Source organism: Phaenicophaeus curvirostris, chromosome 17, assembly GCF_032191515.1.
Source record: "Phaenicophaeus curvirostris isolate KB17595 chromosome 17, BPBGC_Pcur_1.0, whole genome shotgun sequence".
Classification (NCBI taxonomy): Eukaryota; Metazoa; Chordata; class Aves; order Cuculiformes; family Cuculidae; genus Phaenicophaeus; species Phaenicophaeus curvirostris.
In genome coordinates, this window is record NC_091408.1 from 209,817 (window position 1) to 229,506 (window position 19,690).

The window sequence follows — 19,690 nt, forward strand, 5'->3', positions numbered from 1 at the left end:
TTCCATTTTATCCATCTTGTTTATTCTCTCAAATAGAAAAAACACCTTAGGCCGATGCGTGGTTGTGAAACAGGCTTAAAGTAGAGAACGGCTCATTTCTTCTCTGTTCCGCTGCCAGCTGTCTGAGCAGTCTAGGGTGGCTCCCCTCATCTCTGCCAGCTCTGTCTCGTCAGTAGAGGAACTGCAGCATTTTCCCCCACTTGAGGTTTTGGGGTACTGCAGAAGGAAGATGCTGCATATGCAACACAGACTGACTTGTCTCAGGGACAGGAATGACTGGGATTCTGGTGCTTTAGTTAAACTCTTTGCAGAAAGACGGTGCTGGGCTTTGAAGAGTTCTGCTACGTCTGCCTGTATCTTTATGTGTTGAAACCACACACTGTTTTTCACACCTCAGCATCCAAATCCTTTGTGCTTTTCACAGCCCTTTAACCGTGTAGACAGGAATGACGTTTAGAGCTTCAGAAGTAATCAGTGCACTACCCACTTACTAAACTCTGCTTGAGAATCGGATTTATCAGCTATGAGGTGGAAATACTCCAAGTGCCATGACTGACTAGCTTACTGGGATCCTTGCTGGGGTCAGTCACAGCTAGGTATGCTGGAAGGATGAAATGTTGAGTAGTGCTAACATTTCCTCTCAAACAGCTCAGGCTGGACTACCTTGAAAAATTCTCTCCCCTGTTTGACCTCTTGGCCTTCCAACTTGCACCCCATACACAGTACTTGTGCCCATCTCAAGGTAAGATGCAAGGCAAGAGGAGTTAGTCATGCTCCTAAGCTTGAGCTGTAGGATACATAGCCCAGTCAGTTGGTTGGGTGGAAATTCCGGTGTTCCCACAGACACACGTCCCCTGTTAAAGAAATGCTTAGGCTCTGGTTAGGACTTGCACAAGAAGAGAAGGTCCCTGCCTTTATTATCCCTCAGCACAGCAGAAAAATCTACCGTAACAACTGGAAAACTGACAAATAACTTGGAATCCTCACTCTGCTGCGGTGCAGCCCCAGTGTCTCTGGGATGCCTTGTTATGCTATCCTTTCCACTGATTATGACAGTAAATGCAAGAGGAGAAAAGAACCTCTCCATCCTTTTGAATCAATACAGGGAAAGAGAAATCTCTGCCTCAGTCTTGTCTTAGTACTAAGCTTTTTTTTCTTTTTTCTCTCACTGATAATAGACTGTAAAACTGATATTGATATCTATGAATCAATGTCCCTTCTTTGTGTCCTTATTGAAATAGATTCCAATTTCTCAGTCTTGCAAAATTTCCAGCACATTCATTTGGCACAAATGATTTATAGTTGATGAGCAATTAAAATAAATTTTTTCACAGCATCTCAGACTGTGACTAGACTACTAAATGATTTTGCAAGCTTGCTTTGTCATTACAGGATAGCAGTGGGATGAATTCACAGGAGAAATTTATTCCTACTCACAGAGCCAGCACATGCTCTTACTGCAAATTGGAGCACTGCGTTCCCCAGATAATTTTCTCCCTGTATCTTTTGTACAACCTTTCTTCGGACCTATGAGAGAGCTTTACTCTGAATTTCAGTGACAGTTTCCTCTGACATTACAAAGTCCTTCCAGAATACCCATTTGATGCAGACTGATGCATTACTTAAACCTCTCAAGGTATTTCAAAACTGGCAGCAAACAAAACCAAGGTGGTTTCTTTTTTTTTTTTTCTTATTATGTTTGGAAGGGCAGCTCCCAGAGGCAAGTGTGGCAGATTAAAAACAGATAAACGTACTGGCTGCAAGGAGTCCTCACCTCCAAATTGCTGAAATGTGGCTTCATGTAGAGACTTCACATTTCAGGAAAGGGCATGACAGGCAGAGTTGTCAACCTGATCAGTTTTGGGAGAAACACACTACCACCTAGTGGGAACCACCTTCCGTAACTGTGCTCCAGAGCTGGTCCCGCCCTCCAAGTTTCTTGCCGTGATGAGAAAAAGGGGAAGCGGCAGGGGTAACAGATGGATGGCTGGGAAGAAGGACACAGTCCTACTTCCGCATTCAGGGAGAGGAATGTAGAGAGAGAGACAGCCTACAATGTAAACCCAAGGTGCCCCATGGCACTGTCACGCTGTGCCTTCTAGCTTCACATCCAGGCTGGTTCTCAGTGGCTGCTGCACCTTAGCCTCAGTTCAGCTGGAGCTCCCAGAGCTTAGCAGTGTTGTCTGTGGAAATAAAGGGTGAGACATTTGTTCTGAACAAAACCGAATCCTGCAAACAGTGTTGAGGAGAAAGTTACTGCCCTGCCCCCTTCTCTGCTCTGCAAGTTTAGGTTCTGCTGCTGGCTGTACCATTGAAAGCACAGACAGAGGCACCAATGAATAAAAAAAGCTTCCTTCTCTGTAAAATCACATTTCCAATTATAATTACGTATTTACAACAACGACTACTGAATTAAAACTTAAAGGGTATATTTTTTGGAACATTAAAGCCACGTATTCAAGTGAGTCTGTTCCCACTGAGATACATGGGGTTTGCACAAGTAGCTGAAATTCAACCCTGAGAAAATAACATATAAATGACAATTATATCGGATTTTCCACACACCCATGTTCCATTTGGGACTAAGCTCCTAATGTACAAATAATAATCAGTTTTGGTACTTGCATAGCTTTCTTTTCCCCAGCCAGAGAAATAAAGGTGAACGTTATAATAACAGCTCTCACATTTCAAAGAGGGGGCAATGTTAATGTCATTCAGGCCAATAAAGCATTTAGCAGTCTCAGCAGGAAGAACATTAAAATGGTAAAGAATTATTAAAAGAACCATTTATCTGTTTCTTTTGCCAATGGCAATTTTACCACCGTATTCAGGGAAGTATAAAGGCTCCCTCCACTAGCATCTTTATCATAAATATATTTAGGGTTTTTTCCTTCTCTGTACACTCCTTGAAGCCACATTACATTGGCTTTATCCCAGAAAATTACTATATTTTTCATCATGTCCACTTAATAATGGATATGATTCATTAAATGAAAACAAAGGTAAAAATAGTGTTGATACTACAAGTTCAGGCTTTGTGAGTCTATTCTGCCTTCCATCTTTGCAGGACTGTGCTGTCCTTCCAGTAAGTCTAAAGTAAGAATAATTAATAATATTATATTGGAAGTTAATCAAGCCAGACTATTATTTACCAATAGGTCAGAATTCCATTAGAGGAACCCAAGACATCCTTGCCTGGAAGGATATCGGAGAATGACAGGAGCCCAGTTTACAAGATGGCTGTTGTATGGTGATACCAGACTGTCTGCTACTTCAGGTGAAAAGGAAATAATTAAAAAAAAGAGCATAGAAGTTGTATTTAAGTGTACATCAGACAGTGCAAAGTTAACATGTTTAAATAATCTTTATTAAATTGGCCATTAAGATAAAATAGAAATCATACCTCTTGTGATTACTAATTAATATATTTCTCCAGTCTGCATCCAAACTGATGTGTTAATATAACATTGTTCCCGAGTGTACTATGAAGCTGACCAGTTTAATGTTGTATAGCTGTTTATGTCCCATCACTGAAGCACTGAATCTGGAGGGTCTCAACCACCGTATGAGTTCCACATAAGGAAAAGCAACCAATTCTGCAGAGAAAAAAAACAGAACAAAACCGGTAGTGCTGCAAACATGAGAAAAATAAGCAGGTGGCACTCAGTGTCTTCACTTCAAAAGTTTCCCTTATCACAACTACCCAGATCACATTAATCAGGGTGACTTGAGAAATAAGTCATGGCCCAGCAAACTGTTGGAATTAAAGAAATCAACATATCCTATTCACTGGTAGCATATGAAAATGGGTACAGCAAAACCGAGACCTTCCCTTTCCAATATTCATCCTCAAGGCAAAATCCGCAAGGACAACTCAGTTGTAGGAGAATCCCATCTGGATGACGGCACTCTACAGTTTAGCTCTCGCTCTATGATAGTGCTATAATCTAGCTGGTTAATCTTTGCAGCTTCCACCCTTGACCTCTGCTATTCTCGTTACCTTACAACCACATATTATGGCCCTTGCAGTAACCTGAGAAATCCAATACTGCAATTCTTAGTGCCATCATATAAAACTGGGGTGCTGGCTAATGTGCAGAAGAGTTTGACCACTGGCCATTTGTAACATTTAAGAAACACTGAAAATCTCACTGGCTTTCCTGCACTGAAGAATCTGAAATGCTTCATGAAGTGCTTAACCAGTCACTAGTACTGTCTGGCAGGTTACAGTGAACAGAAAGTTGACAGTGGAGAAGTTTACTACTTGTTTTGTTAATTGTCCAGGCTCCTACAGTTTAAAATGAACAATTCTAATAGACTAAGGGGAAAAGCCCTTCACAGGATAAAGCGAGAGAATATTTAGCTCCTCCTTAGTATTTGAAAGGTTTCCATAATCAGCTAAGGATTCTCCACATGACACCCAGTGACATCCAGCATTTTGTGAGGTCCTAACATACAAAGAGATGTTCATTTCTGGTTTTATAGACTTCAGAGTTCACTGCTTTAAAGACAGGCTGTCATAAAAGCCTCTGCAGCTGAAGGTTTTCACAACAGGCAGAAGCAGCAACAGCAGGACTTGTGGGTGCATAAGGAATTCTTGAACCCAGACAATAATAAACAGATAATTTGCTGCTATGTTTTTTCCTGTTTACAACTTCCCTTGGCAAATTTTGCTCTTCTTTGTCTAAACGTAATGGTCTGTGTCCTCATCCCCCCCTCAAGTACTCATGTATAGATACTTACAGAACATAGACTGGACAATCTTTTAGACAAGAACAATGGTAATATTTTCCACCCTCGTTTAGGTAAAAAAAATCACAATGACAAAGAGACAGAAATAAGTAACACAGTATATTGCAGGAGGCCCACAATCCTTTGTCTGTCTTTGCAAAGACTTTGAATTATAAAGACGCATCATGTAGAAACCATGTCGTGGTTGGACACTGCCATTACAATTGACAATGACTGTTATTGGCCACTGGTGTTGACATGTCTATGGTGAGGCAGGAAACTAGGAAAACTGCAATAAAAAATAAAATGCATTGAAACTGTATCAAAACATTGATAGAACAATGCAAAAAAGCTCACCAGTCTTTAAATACTCTTTTTTAAGAGTACAGAAAAAAATCTTTAGAAACTGAAGCTATCTTTTTACATTAACGTTCACATGAAAATTTCTTACATTAAATGTTTTTACATGGACTCCAAATTGTTACTACTTTTTAGCCACACAAAACCAGAGTCTTCTTCATCTGAGCTTTCTGAACTAACCGCAGCAAGGAAACCTGGTACTGTGGGTGCGGACACCATCTGAAACAAAAGCAAAAAGTTAGGAGCAGTCCTGGTTGAAAGGGTCAGCCCAGCAGCCCCACAGCAGCTTGCTGTGCTTGGAGGGAGGAGGGGGTCCTGTCTGCCAAGGAGCTCTGTCCTGCAGCTGCTGACTCTGCATGTTGTCGCATGGCTAACAGTGCCCACAAAGAGGAAACAGGGGCCAAGGTCACTCTGCAGTGTTGTCTTGGGACATCACTCAGTTTGGGGACAGTCCTACTTAGACTCCACTTAGCTTATCCTTGATGGGAGTGTATGAGGACAGACAAGTAGCTGGCCCTAGGAAACTTTCATTTAGACAATGGTTTTAAATCCTCCTATTGATCACACAAGGAATCCTCTGCGTGAGATGCTTGTGCATCAAGTTCACATGTGCACATCACCTTATTCCCTAATTTAGCCACTCAAGGTAGATAGATTTATTCACATATTTTCAGACTACAGAAGACAATTTAGTCATAAGGACTCCCTGAGAACTGCACTACACAATTCCAGCTGAGCCAGCATGCAGGTTTTAGGAAGTCACCCAACAGATGGGAGTAGAACCTCAAAGCAGGGTGCATATCAAGGGGGGCCGGAGGCAGAGGATGAACGGTGACCACAAGCCTGCCCAGAGCACTTCTCAGAAGAAACAGGGCAACTGATGACAGGGCAGGGACTTCCAGCATGAACCAACACCCAGGGCTATGCTTTATTATGTGCCTGAATCACAAGCTGAGTGGGGCAAGCCCTGTAATCCCCGAGTTACGTGGGTACACTGCTCCTGCTCATCAATTAAGCAATAAACATAGCAAGTTGCAACAGAGGTACTAGTATCTGCATATCAAGGTACCCAGCAAGCCAAAGCCAAAAGCAACAAAGTCATTCAGCACTCAATGCTCTGTCGCATAAGTCTGCTGGAGCTCCAGAATATCCCCCAAGTCTTGGGAGCATTCATATAAACCCAGTGGTCACGCTTCCTTGATGGGGGTTGCACACATGCTGGTGAAGCACTGGTGTTGCTTTCTCTGAGCCCAAAGCCTTTGGCAGAGGCTGGCTAAGCCTCGCCACTGCCAGAGCTCTGGGCAGGCTCTGCACTCTTCCAATGGCAGCAGCTTCTCCTGAACCACGCACAGTCAAATGTACCTCTTCTTTTTGCGTACTTCACCTCCTTCCTTTTCTAAAACTAACGGGGCCAAAAAGAAGCCGCATTTCTCCATCCCTGTTTTCCTAGTTTTATTTCCATAGCTTACATTTCCATGCTGCAGACCTTCTGTCCCTTCATTATACCCTCCTTCTCTCCTCTGCTTTCCTCTCTTTCCCCCTCCCCCTGCCTTCTCTCCCTCTGCACTTTGTGAACTGCTGCTGCGGTGCTGAAGTCCAAAGTTCAGTAACTTGCTAAGCACACAGATAAATATGAACCTTGGAGAATTTACATTGCTCCAATGTAAACAGATAGCCAAGGGTCCCTTTATCAGCACTGGCTCAGGACAGTCGTGGGGGGTCTGAAGTGGCTCAATTTTGTATTTTGGGGTTTTTTTGGGGGGGGCGTAAAGGCGGGAGGCTGAGCTGTGCCCACTCTCCTGACAGTCGGGCGTGTTACCTCAGGAACATGGCATAGGGAAGCTGGAAACAGGATAACCTGAAATTCAAACCCAGGAGACGCCAGCTGAAGACCATGGTCTCGAAGCTGAGTCATCTTCAAGTGGAGCTGCTGGGAGCACTGCTGGAGTCGGGGCTAACGAAGGAGACCCTGATCAAGGCGCTGAGCGAAGTGGAACCCTACGTGCTCCAGAGTGAAAGTCAGCGCGCTATCAATGCCCTCCAGACAGAGAAAGGGGAACCCTGCCCCGACATCCCCAACCTCCCCAACGGAATGGGGGAGTCCAGGTTATCAGAAGATGAAACCTCTGATGATGGGGAGGAATTTACCCCTCCAATAATGAAGGAGCTGGAAAACTTGAGCCCTGAGGAGGCTGCTCACCAGAAGGCTGTGGTGGAAAGACTATTACAGTAAGGACAGATTTGCTGCTCCTCTTTGCTGCTTTCTTGCACTCTCCCTCTAAATCTATTTTCCTTTCCCTTTCTGCTCAGCAACCCTGGTATTCACAGCTGATCTAGCTGCAAAGAGACTGTCTTCACCCATCCAGGGCTAGCAGCCTCCCAAACACTCCTCAGATTCGTTATAAATGCTCAGACCTTTCTTTTCATCTCACTCAAAATGCATGAAGGGAGCCACAGAGTCCGAATATGTATTTGAAGTGCTTATATCATCAGGCTTCAGAATAGTCCAAGATCTCTATAATTTGCATTGCTCTGACTGAACGTTAGCTTTTTTGATTTAATTTTTTAATAGGATTCACAATTTCAGTTATTGGGAAACGAAAAAAAATAAAAGAAAAAATCTGTCACTCTTAGCTGGTGCTATATTTATCTGGGGTTGTATGGTAAAGAAGATGTAGTGCTTTCCTCCTATATTTAAGGAGATTAATATTGTTAGTTTCACTGGGTTTTGCTATAGTTTATTGGTCTAAGACAAACCAAAAGAATTTATTCTTGTCATTCTCAGAAGTGCAAAGTTCTCCTAACTTCAGTGGTGATTTTTCTTGTAGAAAGAGCACACCCGAAATAGATGCAGAGATTAAAACCTGGGCAGAAGATTCTGCTACTCTGCTTCTACCATCCACTGCCCATCACAACTACAAAGTACCTACACAGCAACAACTACAGGTTTTATTGCCACACAAATTTGGTTTTGTACACTAGAACTGGATTCCTGCCTGTCTGTTTTGGGGGCATTTTGAAATGACAAGCTGACAGAACACAGAAAGATGCGCTTAAAATAGCCGCTAAAACTAAAATCCATCTAGAGATTTTCTCAAGCTTTCTGATCACTCCCCTCCAGGTGCAAAGGGAATTATTATAAAAGGTAACAACAAGAAGGAAACATTGAATCCCACCACAAAAGGCCAGAGCTAGAAAAACAGCATGGCAAGACTTAGTATTGATTGTCAATACTTCGGAGAAGAAAGTTCCCTGGCAGACTGGGAGTTGATGACTCCGCAATACCCAACACAGGAAAATTCACTGGATCAGCTCTTACCTGGGTGGGGGAAGCATTCCCAATAATTCAGTCTTCTTTCTGGCCCAGTACATCTCTGGTATCTCCTGTGCTTCTAGCTCTGTCACAACTTTTAGTCTCCTCTGTTCCCTTTACCTCCTTCCCCATTCTTTTTACACTTCTGCCCTCTCTCCTCACTTCTCTCTCTGCTACTGTTCCTCACATTTTGTTGTCTTCTTGGCTAAGCCTCTTTTGCCCGTCCACTATTTTTTCCATTCATCCTTGTCATCTTCTCACCTTCCCGAGTCTGCGTACAGGTCTTGGGTTAGTTTGAGCCCAGTGGCACCGGGCGGGCCCTGGCTAGTTACTAATTATCTAATGGCTTTATTATTTCTCTTTTGTCTTATAAATTTATAGATGAAAAGACACTGATAAGTTTTTTGATCATTAACTCCCAGTGGTTTATCATGTATCTCTCCACAAAGGAAGCCATGGAAGTTGAAGAGCACCTGGCTTTGTCATATTTTCTGTAATGAGTGGGTGAAACAGGACTGACGTACCATCCACTGTGAAATAAGAATAGGCAAATGGAGGAAGGGAATTCAGCATGATTTCTGTTTTCTGATCTCCCCTGCTATACCAGGAGTTTGCTGCCAGTCTTTCCTGTGCTTACTACCAGCCACAGAACAATGGTCTTGAAACTCCCTTGAAAACCTGTGATGTGAATGCTTTCTGCTGAAGAGCCTCAGATCTCTCTCCAGTTGAGCAGCATTCTATTTTTACAAATGGGAACTGAGGTACAGAGAAGTTCTATGGCTTACCTAAAAATCTAAGATAGAACAGAGAGGACTAGGAAAGAACCAGGGTCTCCTACGCCTCACACTGTGCCTTAATTGCAAAGTGTTGTTCTGAAGCATCAGACTTCTCTTTCATCAGTCCTCTCTATCTCAGGACAGAGCAATTAATCTTTTTCTGATCAGCAGAATGAAGGGGACCAGAAGCCTCAGATTCAGCAAAAACACAAGTGTACTTACAGAGGAATATGACAGATCAAAATTAGTCAAGGTAAATGAAAACAGTAGGAAGACAGTACTGATGTGTTTCAAATTTCTGGTCAGAGATTAAAAAAGCAACTGTGTATTTGAGAATCTATTCAAAGCATCTGAACCAGTATCAGGGTTTGGTAATATATAAGCAGTTGTTAGCTACTAATAAACTTCCTTTTGAAGAACAAACCTTTCCATTAACAGACGCCTAAAGGTAATGTCCTTAAAATAGTATAAGTATTGTAAGACAGGGCAGAACAGTCTATAATAGAAATTACTCCCAGCAACACATAAAAGGAAGGCAAGTAAGAATCTTGACATCCAGGGATTGCAAGTAAAACTTGATGCTTGCAAAGCTATTTCAGCATCTACACAAGGATTTCAAATCCAGAACCCAGATGATGGCAATTCTGACTTCAGGCAGAAGCCTCTTTGGGAATTATTAACAATTCCTTGTCTAATACTGTGGACCACATTTTAACAGATAGATTGACTTGTGGGCACCTATTAATGATGCAAGAAAGTCTTTGTGGTAACTGCAGACATTGCTTATAAAGTAGAATCAGAATTTTTTGTTGCTAGGCTTTCCAGGAGCTGAAAAGGAAGAAAATGACAGCACCAAGAGACGGATTGCGTCCTCACAGGTCTGCTGAAGTTGAAACCACAGTCTGGAAAGCACTAGTCAAAGCTGAGTAAAATGGGATGTAGACAAGAGAGACCCATGCGACTGTGTACACCTGTGGGCACTGGTCAGGTTTTGTCCCTATAGAAAAAATGCACCGGGTAAAGACAGTTCAGACAAAGCTTTCTCTAGTGAGGAGCTAACATTGTTCCGTTTTTAACCCTCAATCTGCCTCACTAATCTCCCATAAATTTACAAATTGGATAATAACGTTCTTTCCAGATTGCTCAGACAGATAATAAATTGCACATATGAGAAAGAATAAATAACACACTAGGGAGACAGAGCTTTGTGGAGTGATTTCCAGATATTCCCCAGAGTCGAAGGCAAGGGGGAGGCTACCCTGGGGGAAGGCACAGATCATAGTACTGCAGGTACAGCAAATGGAGAGAGGAATAGCAACAATTCACCTGTAGGACAAGGGGTGAAACTCCATTAGGAAAGAGAGAAATTGAGATAAGCAACACGTTTCCCCTGGAGGCAGGGATAAAAGTGTGTCTTCCAGAGGAAAGAAGAAAACAAAGATATAATGCTAAAGCTCCATTTTTTGCCCCGTGTAAATGGTGTCTTAGAAGGGCTCTAGCTGGTGAATCTGAAGCTGCCACACCCCTTCCCTTTCCACATATAAACCAAGATGAGGCAAAGCAGGCCGAGTTCAATAGAAAGGAACCCTGCTAGGACGGTCTTACCTTCCCTGCTCTCTGCCTAGCCCGGCTCCAGGCTGCGCACTGACATCAGTCAGGGTTGTCTAGCAGGCTCCAGAGTAAAGGGCCAGAGGATGGTCCCGAGTACTTCACAGCTCTGAACCTCTGTTTAAGCAAGGTCTGGTCCAAAGCAGCAATTCAGAAGCCACCTCAAGGGAATGAAGGAGACTCTTGCCTGAGAATCTAAGAACAGGAAAGAAGGAAAGGAGACAGAGAATGAGGAAGAGGAAGGGAAAGAAAGGAACAAGGGAAAAAAAGACAAAACTCAAGAAAGAGTGAAGAAGGGAGAAGGTCCCCTGAATGTTACATCTCCAGCTCCCTGAAATGGGCTTTCTTTAATGGTAACAACTTGATATTTACTTTCCATTTAAATTTGAGATGTTGCTATAAATTATCAACCAGCCTCTTGTTCCCTTTGAGTTTATAACTAACTACCTGGGTTACTTATTGTTCAGGTAACAAAAGGGAGGTGAAAACGCCCTTAAAAAGTGACCTCAGAACTAAGAAAATGGGAAGCTGGCATGGAGAGAGGACCCAGGTCCCTGTGGCTTAGATGAGCCAGGGCAAGGGGCTATGCTTAGATGGTAAGAAGCAACAAGAGGCAAGAGAGCAAGACTTAGGAAGAGGGGAGTAAAGTAATGATGTGAGAAGAATTTGGAGACAGAGATTAGACTTTGGAGAACAAGAGAGGAACGGGGACACAGCTTGCATCTGGGGAGAAAAAGGAAGCTAAAAAGCAGAGTACAGGGTTGGAGATAAAGGAAGAGAGCTTGAGCAAGGCAGACCCATTTCCACAGTTCTAACTCACTGAAGCAATTGAGATTTTAGTGCAACTCCAACCAGGGGAACTACGCTTAGGGTGAAATCCTACCCTCTGACAGTCAATGGCAGTCTTACCACCACTGAAAGAGTGAAGGGTTCAACTTATGGTGTTTTAGTCAATGGTGAAGGCTCTACAGGTGGAACTATGTATTTGGGTGACGGTTCAGCTGACCAAGTGTTACCATTTGTTCTGTGATGAGGCCTTGGGCCTAAAGGCATTGCTGCACTGATACTGCAGCCCATGCTTTGATGATGTACAGAACAACCACCCTATGGAATCATACTGTCCTGCAATTCCTCTGCCTGTTTTGCCTCACAAAGCGCCCTGCTCTGTCTCAAAAGAAGACAGCAAAACCTCAGGGCTCTCACCACTGTGAGAAGAGACTCACTGACACCTCCTATTTTATTCCTATCACAAAGAAGTGAGGATTTTGACAGAGATAACAAAAGCGACTGATGATTGGGGTGTGGGAAGGGAATCAACACATAACAGAGGTTTCCATCTGTGGCAACGCAGTCCTTCCTTTTCCCATTTGAGCCAGAACTCAGATCTAAGAGACCAGAGGTTTCAAGACAGAGCCTTTTCTCCTTTGCTTAGGGACTTGTATAATTAACTCAAGATGCAAGTGCTGGGTAGACTATCCCAATACACAGGGAAGAGACTGGTCCTTGGTTTGGACAGCAGAAGGAAACAAACACACTGAAGAGAGAAAAGCTGTCATAAGCCCAGCACAATTTGAGGCTTATGAAAGACAAAGATGGTTAAAGGAAGAAGCTTGAAAATAGAAACCTTTATAGCAAGCATTCCATCATAGAAGAGAAACAAATGTTCCTATTTTAAGAAGGCAGGTTCTTGAGAAAGCTGTAACTGACACTGCTTCTGTCACACTTTAACTGCAGCGGAGCTTGCTCCTTGGACTATCCTGCCACTGAGAGAGAGGCTGCACAGAACAGAGATAAGGGTGTTTGTACTGCAAGAACAGGTGTGGACTTTGTCCCCTTTATCATTCTGCAGTGTCGGGCAACCTCCCAAGTCAACAAAGCAATGAACAGTACGGCTGTTGCCTGTTGCTCAGACCTGTCTGTTTTTGTGACAGTTCCTACACAACCCAAGGTATCTTTTTTCCCCCCACTGCTCCTTTGATGCTGGTGTTGGATGTGACACCAGCGTATTTCTACAGCACACAAACCATTTCCACCAGACATTTCACACAGGCAACACCGAAGGATGTTCCTTGTTAAAACTGAGTCAATGTTTTTTGCTGTAGAGAGGCTCCTGCACTGTTGGATCTGGACTGCCCTTGTTTCACATCTGTCTATTTCTACTGCAACTTTCAGCTCTGGTGAAACCAGTACACTCAAAGAAGTCAGTTGTGCTTTCTCTATTTTCCTTAACAGCCTTCACAGATGTTCTAACTGGAGATGCTAAAAATCAGAAATTCACAGTCATTATGAAATCATGAACCAGATTAGCTTCTCAGGTTTTGTAAGTAGGTCTCAAATAAGCCTATTCTCTCAGCTGTTAATCTAAAGGAGGGTAGCAATAGGCAGAATTAGTGGTTAGCCCATTGTTCTTTTGGATTCAGAAGCTTGAGTGGATCTAGATGCGAGTCAGTGTGTATGAATAACACATGGCAGACACGCAAGAAGATAATCCTGGATGGTTTAGTGTATACACATGCATACATAGCTATCAGGTGATGGCATGAAGAAAGCCTGTTTTCATTTCCTGAATCACTGCAAGGCAACACAATCTGGATAAGAGTCAGGGTACGAACTATGTTCAGCCTAATATCACAATGAATGTGTCTTGGAAAATTATGTACACCACTGCAACTACCTACGCCTTAAAGAAAAGGGATAGAGGAGAAAAGCTATGTAGGGAAAGGGAAAAGAGATGTCAACTCTAAAAAAAGAAATCCATAGTCACAAAACACCCAACTGAATATTGAAATGCATCATCACTTCCCTCCCCAGACCATTTCTCACCAGCAGCAAAAATGCTTTACATTCACATTACTTTCTAGCAGGAAGGTCCATTCCTCACTCATGTCACTGGTCAGCGCTTTTCATGGTTTACGGATGGATGACAGCTGCCTAGACAGAACACATCAAAACCTTGCATCCAAACAAGCACAGGCAGCAACGACTATGGCCATGTATTGGGAAATTCCTGTGACAACTGAAGAGCCCCCTTCCAAGTGGAGATCAAAGTGCCTACAGAGAAGAGCTTAAAGGAAGCTAGCATTACATCTTTTGTGCTTTATTTCTAACATCAATTTTTACCCTGAATGAAGAGTCAAAACTGAACAAGGTACCACACTGAAACAGCTTTCCATTAGGCAGCCAGTTAGTGCCCTGGCCGCCCCAAACGCAATGGTGACAACTGACATGCAAGGTGCATCTCAGGAGGTACTACTGCATTTCCCTGGAATCCAGGTCTGCTGAGTGCAGGCATTAAATCTTTCTCTCCTGATAAGTGTTTTCTGCTCCTTCCAGAGAGGATCCCTGGCGAGTAGCAAAGATGGTGAAATCCTACCTCCAGCAGCACAACATCCCTCAGCGTGAGGTGGTGGACACTACTGGTCTGAACCAATCTCACCTCTCGCAACACCTCAACAAGGGCACTCCTATGAAAACCCAGAAAAGGGCAGCCCTCTACACCTGGTACGTCCGCAAGCAGCGAGAGGTGGCCCAGCGTAAGTATGGCAACAACTGTTCTCCTGTCTCTATTTCATAAAGGCCTCTGCTCTTCCTTGCTAGTCTTAGCTCTCTGTTTTTATCAAGGAAAAATGGAAGGAAAAGCCACTTCTAGCAGGAAGCTTAGAGGAATCTAGGTCACTATTCAGTGGTGAGGTGAACCAAACTGTCCATGGAAAAAACACTCCCTCGTGAAGAAGTCTGCCCTCACCCATCCCCCCCCATTTGGCAGCAGAGAACCAAACTAATACTCACCATTTGAAATTAGAGATCTGTTACCATCTTCGGACTAAAGCAGAGTAGTGGACATGTGACAGAGTCGGAATGTCTGCCTGTGAACTGGGCTTTTACACTTTCAGCTAACGCAACGGTTACTCTAGCTGCAAAAAGCAGCAGATTACTGTGCTCAGAAAAAATGACTGTTGGCTACCGCCTCACACCCTCCAAGCCCTTTTACTTCACCCACTGGAAACACATGCTTGCAGCATGTGCTTCAACATCACGAGTCTGTCTGGAATCTTTCTTTAATTATGCATTTGTGGGTTGCAAGTAAAATGATTGACAAAATTTGGCCTTTGGATGTTTCTAGAGAGCAGCACTGCAGTCCTACTTACTCTGAATTCAGCTTCATTTGCTTTCCTTACTCCGCGGGGGGAGCAGAGAGGCAATGCATGCAAGAGAAAGCTCAGGTAAACATGGTCCTGCTAGGAACATCTTATACTTTTTAGCAGATTATGGAAATTTCTACCTCATCTAGATTCAATCTGCCATCTCATACAAGATGTTCTCTAAGGGTAAGCTGCACCAGGCCTGCTAGACACCAAAAGACAGAAAGCAAATTCCCTTACCCCTTTGTGCCTGCAGAATTCACACATGCTGGCCAGGGCATTCTGACAGAGGAGCCCATGGGAGATGACCTACCCACCAAGAAGGGAAGAAGAAACCGTTTTAAGTGGGGTCCTGCCTCACAACAGATCCTGTTCCAAGCCTACGAGAGACAGAAAAACCCCAGCAAAGAAGAGAGAGAGGCACTGGTAGAAGAATGCAACAGGTAAAGATGGGTGTTTGGCTTTGAGGAAGAAGGGCACAGCCCGCCCTTTCCATGCGCTTGGTTTGGTTGAGCCTGTACAAGGCAGGATAAAGGTACAGCAGTTGCTGTCACCACTGACACCAGACACGTTTGAGTGAAATGCCACAACTGAGCACTCACTGTTCAGAAAGGATCAGGAGTGCCTCATGTCTTGCCACACCTGGCAGGATCCTCCCACAGTGTCCAGAACACAGCTGCTTCAGGGCTATGCATTTACTCCAAGGCCAACTCAGTAAGGTTCTTCCTGTGCTTTCCCCCAACAGAGCAGAGTGCATTCAGAGAGGTGTTTCCCCATCTCAGGCCCAGGGGCTGGGCTCAAACCTGGTGACAGAGGTCAGAGTTTACAACTGGTTTGCCAATCGTAGAAAGGAGGAGGCTTTCCGGCATAAGCTGGCCATGGACACCTTCAGTGGACCGCAGCCTACCTCTGCTCCTTCTCTAACTCCTCACAACTCTTCCTCCCTCCAGCCAACATCTGCTCTCTCACCCAGCAAAGTCCACGGTAAGAAAAATCCCGAGGGAGATCTGAAAGAGGCACAAGTGAACCTACCCAAACTCACTCACCAAAACTATCTCCCAAGTCCACCCCTTTAGGAGGAGAATCTACAGATGGAAACAGTACACTTGATGGAAGGGAAGAGCATCAGTGACAGAGACCATTTGTCCAAGTGAGGAGAGTGGCTAGAAAAGCAGAGGTGGCATGAGGTTCAGTAACAAAATTTTCAGCCACATCTCCTCATTTACTCTTTGACATCCTGTGCTCCCTCACAGCTGGCAAGCAGTTATCTCCTTTCAAGGAGTCATTACTGGCTGCCATCACAAGTCAGTTCTGTATCCTTTCACTCATGTGCATGCCTCCTACTCTTTCTAATATACGTCAGCAACATCAGGCTTTCTGACTGAGTTTTCAGGCATCATGAAAGGTCACTCTCTACCAAAGAGCACAGCTTTTTCAGCTTCACAGGCCAGAGCTGGTAATTGCTCTCCCTGTGGGAGGAGATGATCTGGCCAAGACTCTGCTCTCTACACCCACATCATAAGGGATTTCTTGTGAACCCTGCTTGCTCCCTTGTCAGGATTTGTGGAAGCAGCTGCACCAAATTGAGGATCAAAGGCAGGGCAGGATGCCAAGAATGCCTGTTCTCCTAGCTTCCCTACCACCCACATTGTCTCTGCCTTAAACATCTAAAGGCAAGTGCCTGCAAAGGAAGCTGGATTTAATAGTTGAAAAAGTTTCTCAGTTGACACCCAGTTTTCCTCCTGTTGTGATGCAGGGGTGAGGTACAACCAGCAGCCAGCGAGCGAGGCAGAGTCCTCCAGCAGCAACCACCATGGGAATGGCTCCATGGTGACCACCCAAACCATCTTGCATCAGGTTTCCCCCCCTGGACTGGAGCCCAGCCAGAACCTACTAAGCACAGATACTAAGCTGGTAAGTGATGTATATATAAGTTCTGGTAACTGGAGGACATCAGATCTTCTGCCTGTGGTCATTATATTGACCATTCAGGAATTATCTTTTCCTAGAATAGTCTTAAAACCACCTTCCAACAGACATGTTACACAGTCACTTTGCACTGACCACATAACATGAGCAGTCCTGAGAAACATATGCCCTCAAGACTGTGGCAAGGGCAGGTATTACAGCATGAAAACCAGCATAGCCATTTCCTTACGATCAATCAAAACAGTCTATCCTGAAAAAAAAAACAAACCACAAACCAAACCAAAACAGAGCTCAAGGTATGATGTGATTTCCTTCCTGGAAATCCTGTTCTCTCCTCCTTTCCCCAGTGAGATTCTCCTCATCTCCAACTCTCATTTGAATTCTATGCACCTCAAGATAGTTGATCAGACACCAGTAGGATTAACAGAACAGAGATCCATACTTGTATTTACCTTACCAGCAAAAATCAAGACCAACAGCCTGTAATGCAGCACATACCACTGAGTCATGTTCAGGATATCTGGACTGCAGCAATCTGCCTCCTCAAAGCAAATTTCCTTTTTAGATTTGACTACGCCTTTTCCCACATAATTAGCAACAAAGCACTAGAACTACAAGACTGATCATTTTCAGTCTGCATATGTTCCCTTGCTTACAGGGAAGAGGTTGTCAGAAGTCTGCATTAGTGCACGCTGGCCTGAGGCAAAGTTAATTTTGCCATGAGTATTATTTAAATCGCATCAGTCACTCATGTTGTTGGCTTTCTGGTCTCTTCCTGAAGGAAAAAAAAAAACAGTCTTTCATGAGGTGCTGAAAACCTTCTACAGCTGTCTTCTAAAACTGATAGCAAGGTGATTTGGCCCCAATATTTAGTCCATTGGTGCTTACTCTTCCTAAAGATTCCTTATAGCTTTTTATCTGAAGATGAAAAAAGAGAAAAATAATATGCATTGAACTTTCTATCAGTCAAAATATTAGAATGCTTTTTTGCTGTTCCACAGTACTTCAACTACAAAGGGCCAAAAGCCCTTGCAGACCCAAAATCCCATTAGAGCATAGATACAGGTTATGTGGTTCATTTTTAGAGGCTGAGAAAACAGCCAAGTTAATAATTCCTCAGTGACTCAAGGACAGACTGAATCAGCAAGACACTGGAGCACAGAACAGTCCTGTTCTACCTAACAGGTACGTTTCCTCTCTAACAGCAAGGAATGGCCAGTAACATGGCCCGAAGAACACACTGTATGAGAAAAAGGTCGAAGGAAGCTTTTCAGAAACTCCTTTAAAATCTCACTCAGCCAGGATTTACTCTTGGCATTCCAACACCCAATCTTCGCTAGTTAACTGATGAGCACAGTGGAACTACAGACAGGCAAATGGGAAGTCTTTCTAGATAGCAAGGGGTCAGAGCAGTCAGGAAGAGGGAGAAGGACGTTATCACAGCTTTGGGACTCGCCATACTCAATCCACTGCAGATGGCATTTTCACAGTCTTCCCTCCACACAGGTCTCTGCTCCTGGAGCAACCCTCCCTCCTGTCAGCACCCTGACTGCCTTGCACAGCCTGGAGCAAAGTCCGCACACACTGAGCCAGCAAACTCAGAACCTCATCATGGCATCACTGCCGGGCGTAATGGCAATTGGAGCTGGTGAGACTTCATCCCTAGCACCAGCATTCACCAACACAGGTGCCTCCACCCTGGTGATAGGTAAGTAGGGTTCCGTAATGACTCTAGTTATCAAGATCCAGATAAAGAGCTGCCTGTACCTGTTAGAATTGCCTGCCTCATTTTCAGAAACATAAGCTGGCATTGATAGGAACCTGAGGAAACTGTCACAAGCACTGAGGATCTTCAGCAGCACTACTTACAAGGACCAGTGGAATTGTGGGACAGATGTTCCTTATCGTGTTAGAATTAAATTACACTCATGTCTTAAGAGCAAAGAACTTTCACAATCTATTCCCATGCCAATGCTTTGTTTTGCTGCTCTGCATCTCACAGATATAAATAGAACTAAGAAAACTAAAGCATGTTCATAGTGCTTGAAAGACAAAACATCCCGCTCTGCCTCCTGCGAAGAGTAGCACACGCCTTTGGAACCCACAACAATCACTGAGCTTTTTAACAATTTTCACTTTGACAGCTTTTCTGGACTTGTATAAGATCTATTTTCATTCCAAGACCAGTCTACTGTCAAAGTGCACCTCATTAGATAGAGGAAAATAATATATACTGTCTTCTTGAACCTTTTTCCCAGGAAGACAGAGGCATTTTTTTGCTCCATGGTGAAAATTGCGATCTAATTTCTATTTCCTCATTTATACCAAGGATTATGATATGGATTCTAATTCTGTGCAAACAAAAGTGCTCTCAGCACTGAGGAGTCCTGCTGATTTGCAGGAACAGGATCTGGACAGCAGCAGGAAGTGGGGAGTAACGTGTGTAACCTTCTGCCTCTTTCTCACTGGTCCAGATTCTGTAATTTGGCAGCCCAAGCAAAACAAGCTTAAACTCTGCTCCATGTGGCTGAACAGCCACCTCAGTTCTCCCCATTGCCAGCAGCTTCACAGAAAATGAATGAAGTTAACTGGACACAGATGATCACCTGAGTTTACTTCTGAGCAAGGTCTCCCCAGTGGAACTATCAGGTTATCCCTAAACTGGAAAGGGATCTATACTGGCTCACCAGGATGAGAACTGCAGGAATGAGCAACAGAAGTTGGGGGGTATCTGGGTGGTACCTGTCTGCACTGCACATTTTGCACACTCCTACTTCGTTTTCACAGGCATGAAATCCATTCATAATCACAGATAACAAAGGGAACACCTG

The 19,690-nt window shown here is 43.8% G+C and overlaps 2 protein-coding genes across 2 annotated transcripts in view; one reads left to right on the forward strand and one right to left on the reverse strand.

Moving 5' to 3' along the window:
* The window catches only part of C17H12orf43 (chromosome 17 C12orf43 homolog), a 27,533-nt gene continuing 7,843 nt past the window's right edge, over positions 1-19,690 (reverse strand). Inside the window, exons 7-9 of the mRNA XM_069871240.1 lie at positions 5,183-5,310; positions 3,404-3,596; positions 1-2,183 (exon numbers count right to left, since the gene is read on the reverse strand). The gene's annotated coding sequence lies outside the window, so the exon portion shown is untranslated. The remainder of the gene's footprint in view (positions 2,184-3,403; positions 3,597-5,182; positions 5,311-19,690) is intronic.
* Positions 6,986-19,690, forward strand: part of HNF1A (HNF1 homeobox A) — a 15,936-nt gene continuing 3,231 nt past the window's right edge. The window contains exons 1-6 of the mRNA XM_069871439.1: positions 6,986-7,320; positions 14,122-14,321; positions 15,187-15,373; positions 15,676-15,914; positions 16,687-16,844; positions 18,366-18,567. Coding sequence (XP_069727540.1) covers positions 6,986-7,320; positions 14,122-14,321; positions 15,187-15,373; positions 15,676-15,914; positions 16,687-16,844; positions 18,366-18,567 — 1,321 coding nt within the window. The remainder of the gene's footprint in view (positions 7,321-14,121; positions 14,322-15,186; positions 15,374-15,675; positions 15,915-16,686; positions 16,845-18,365; positions 18,568-19,690) is intronic.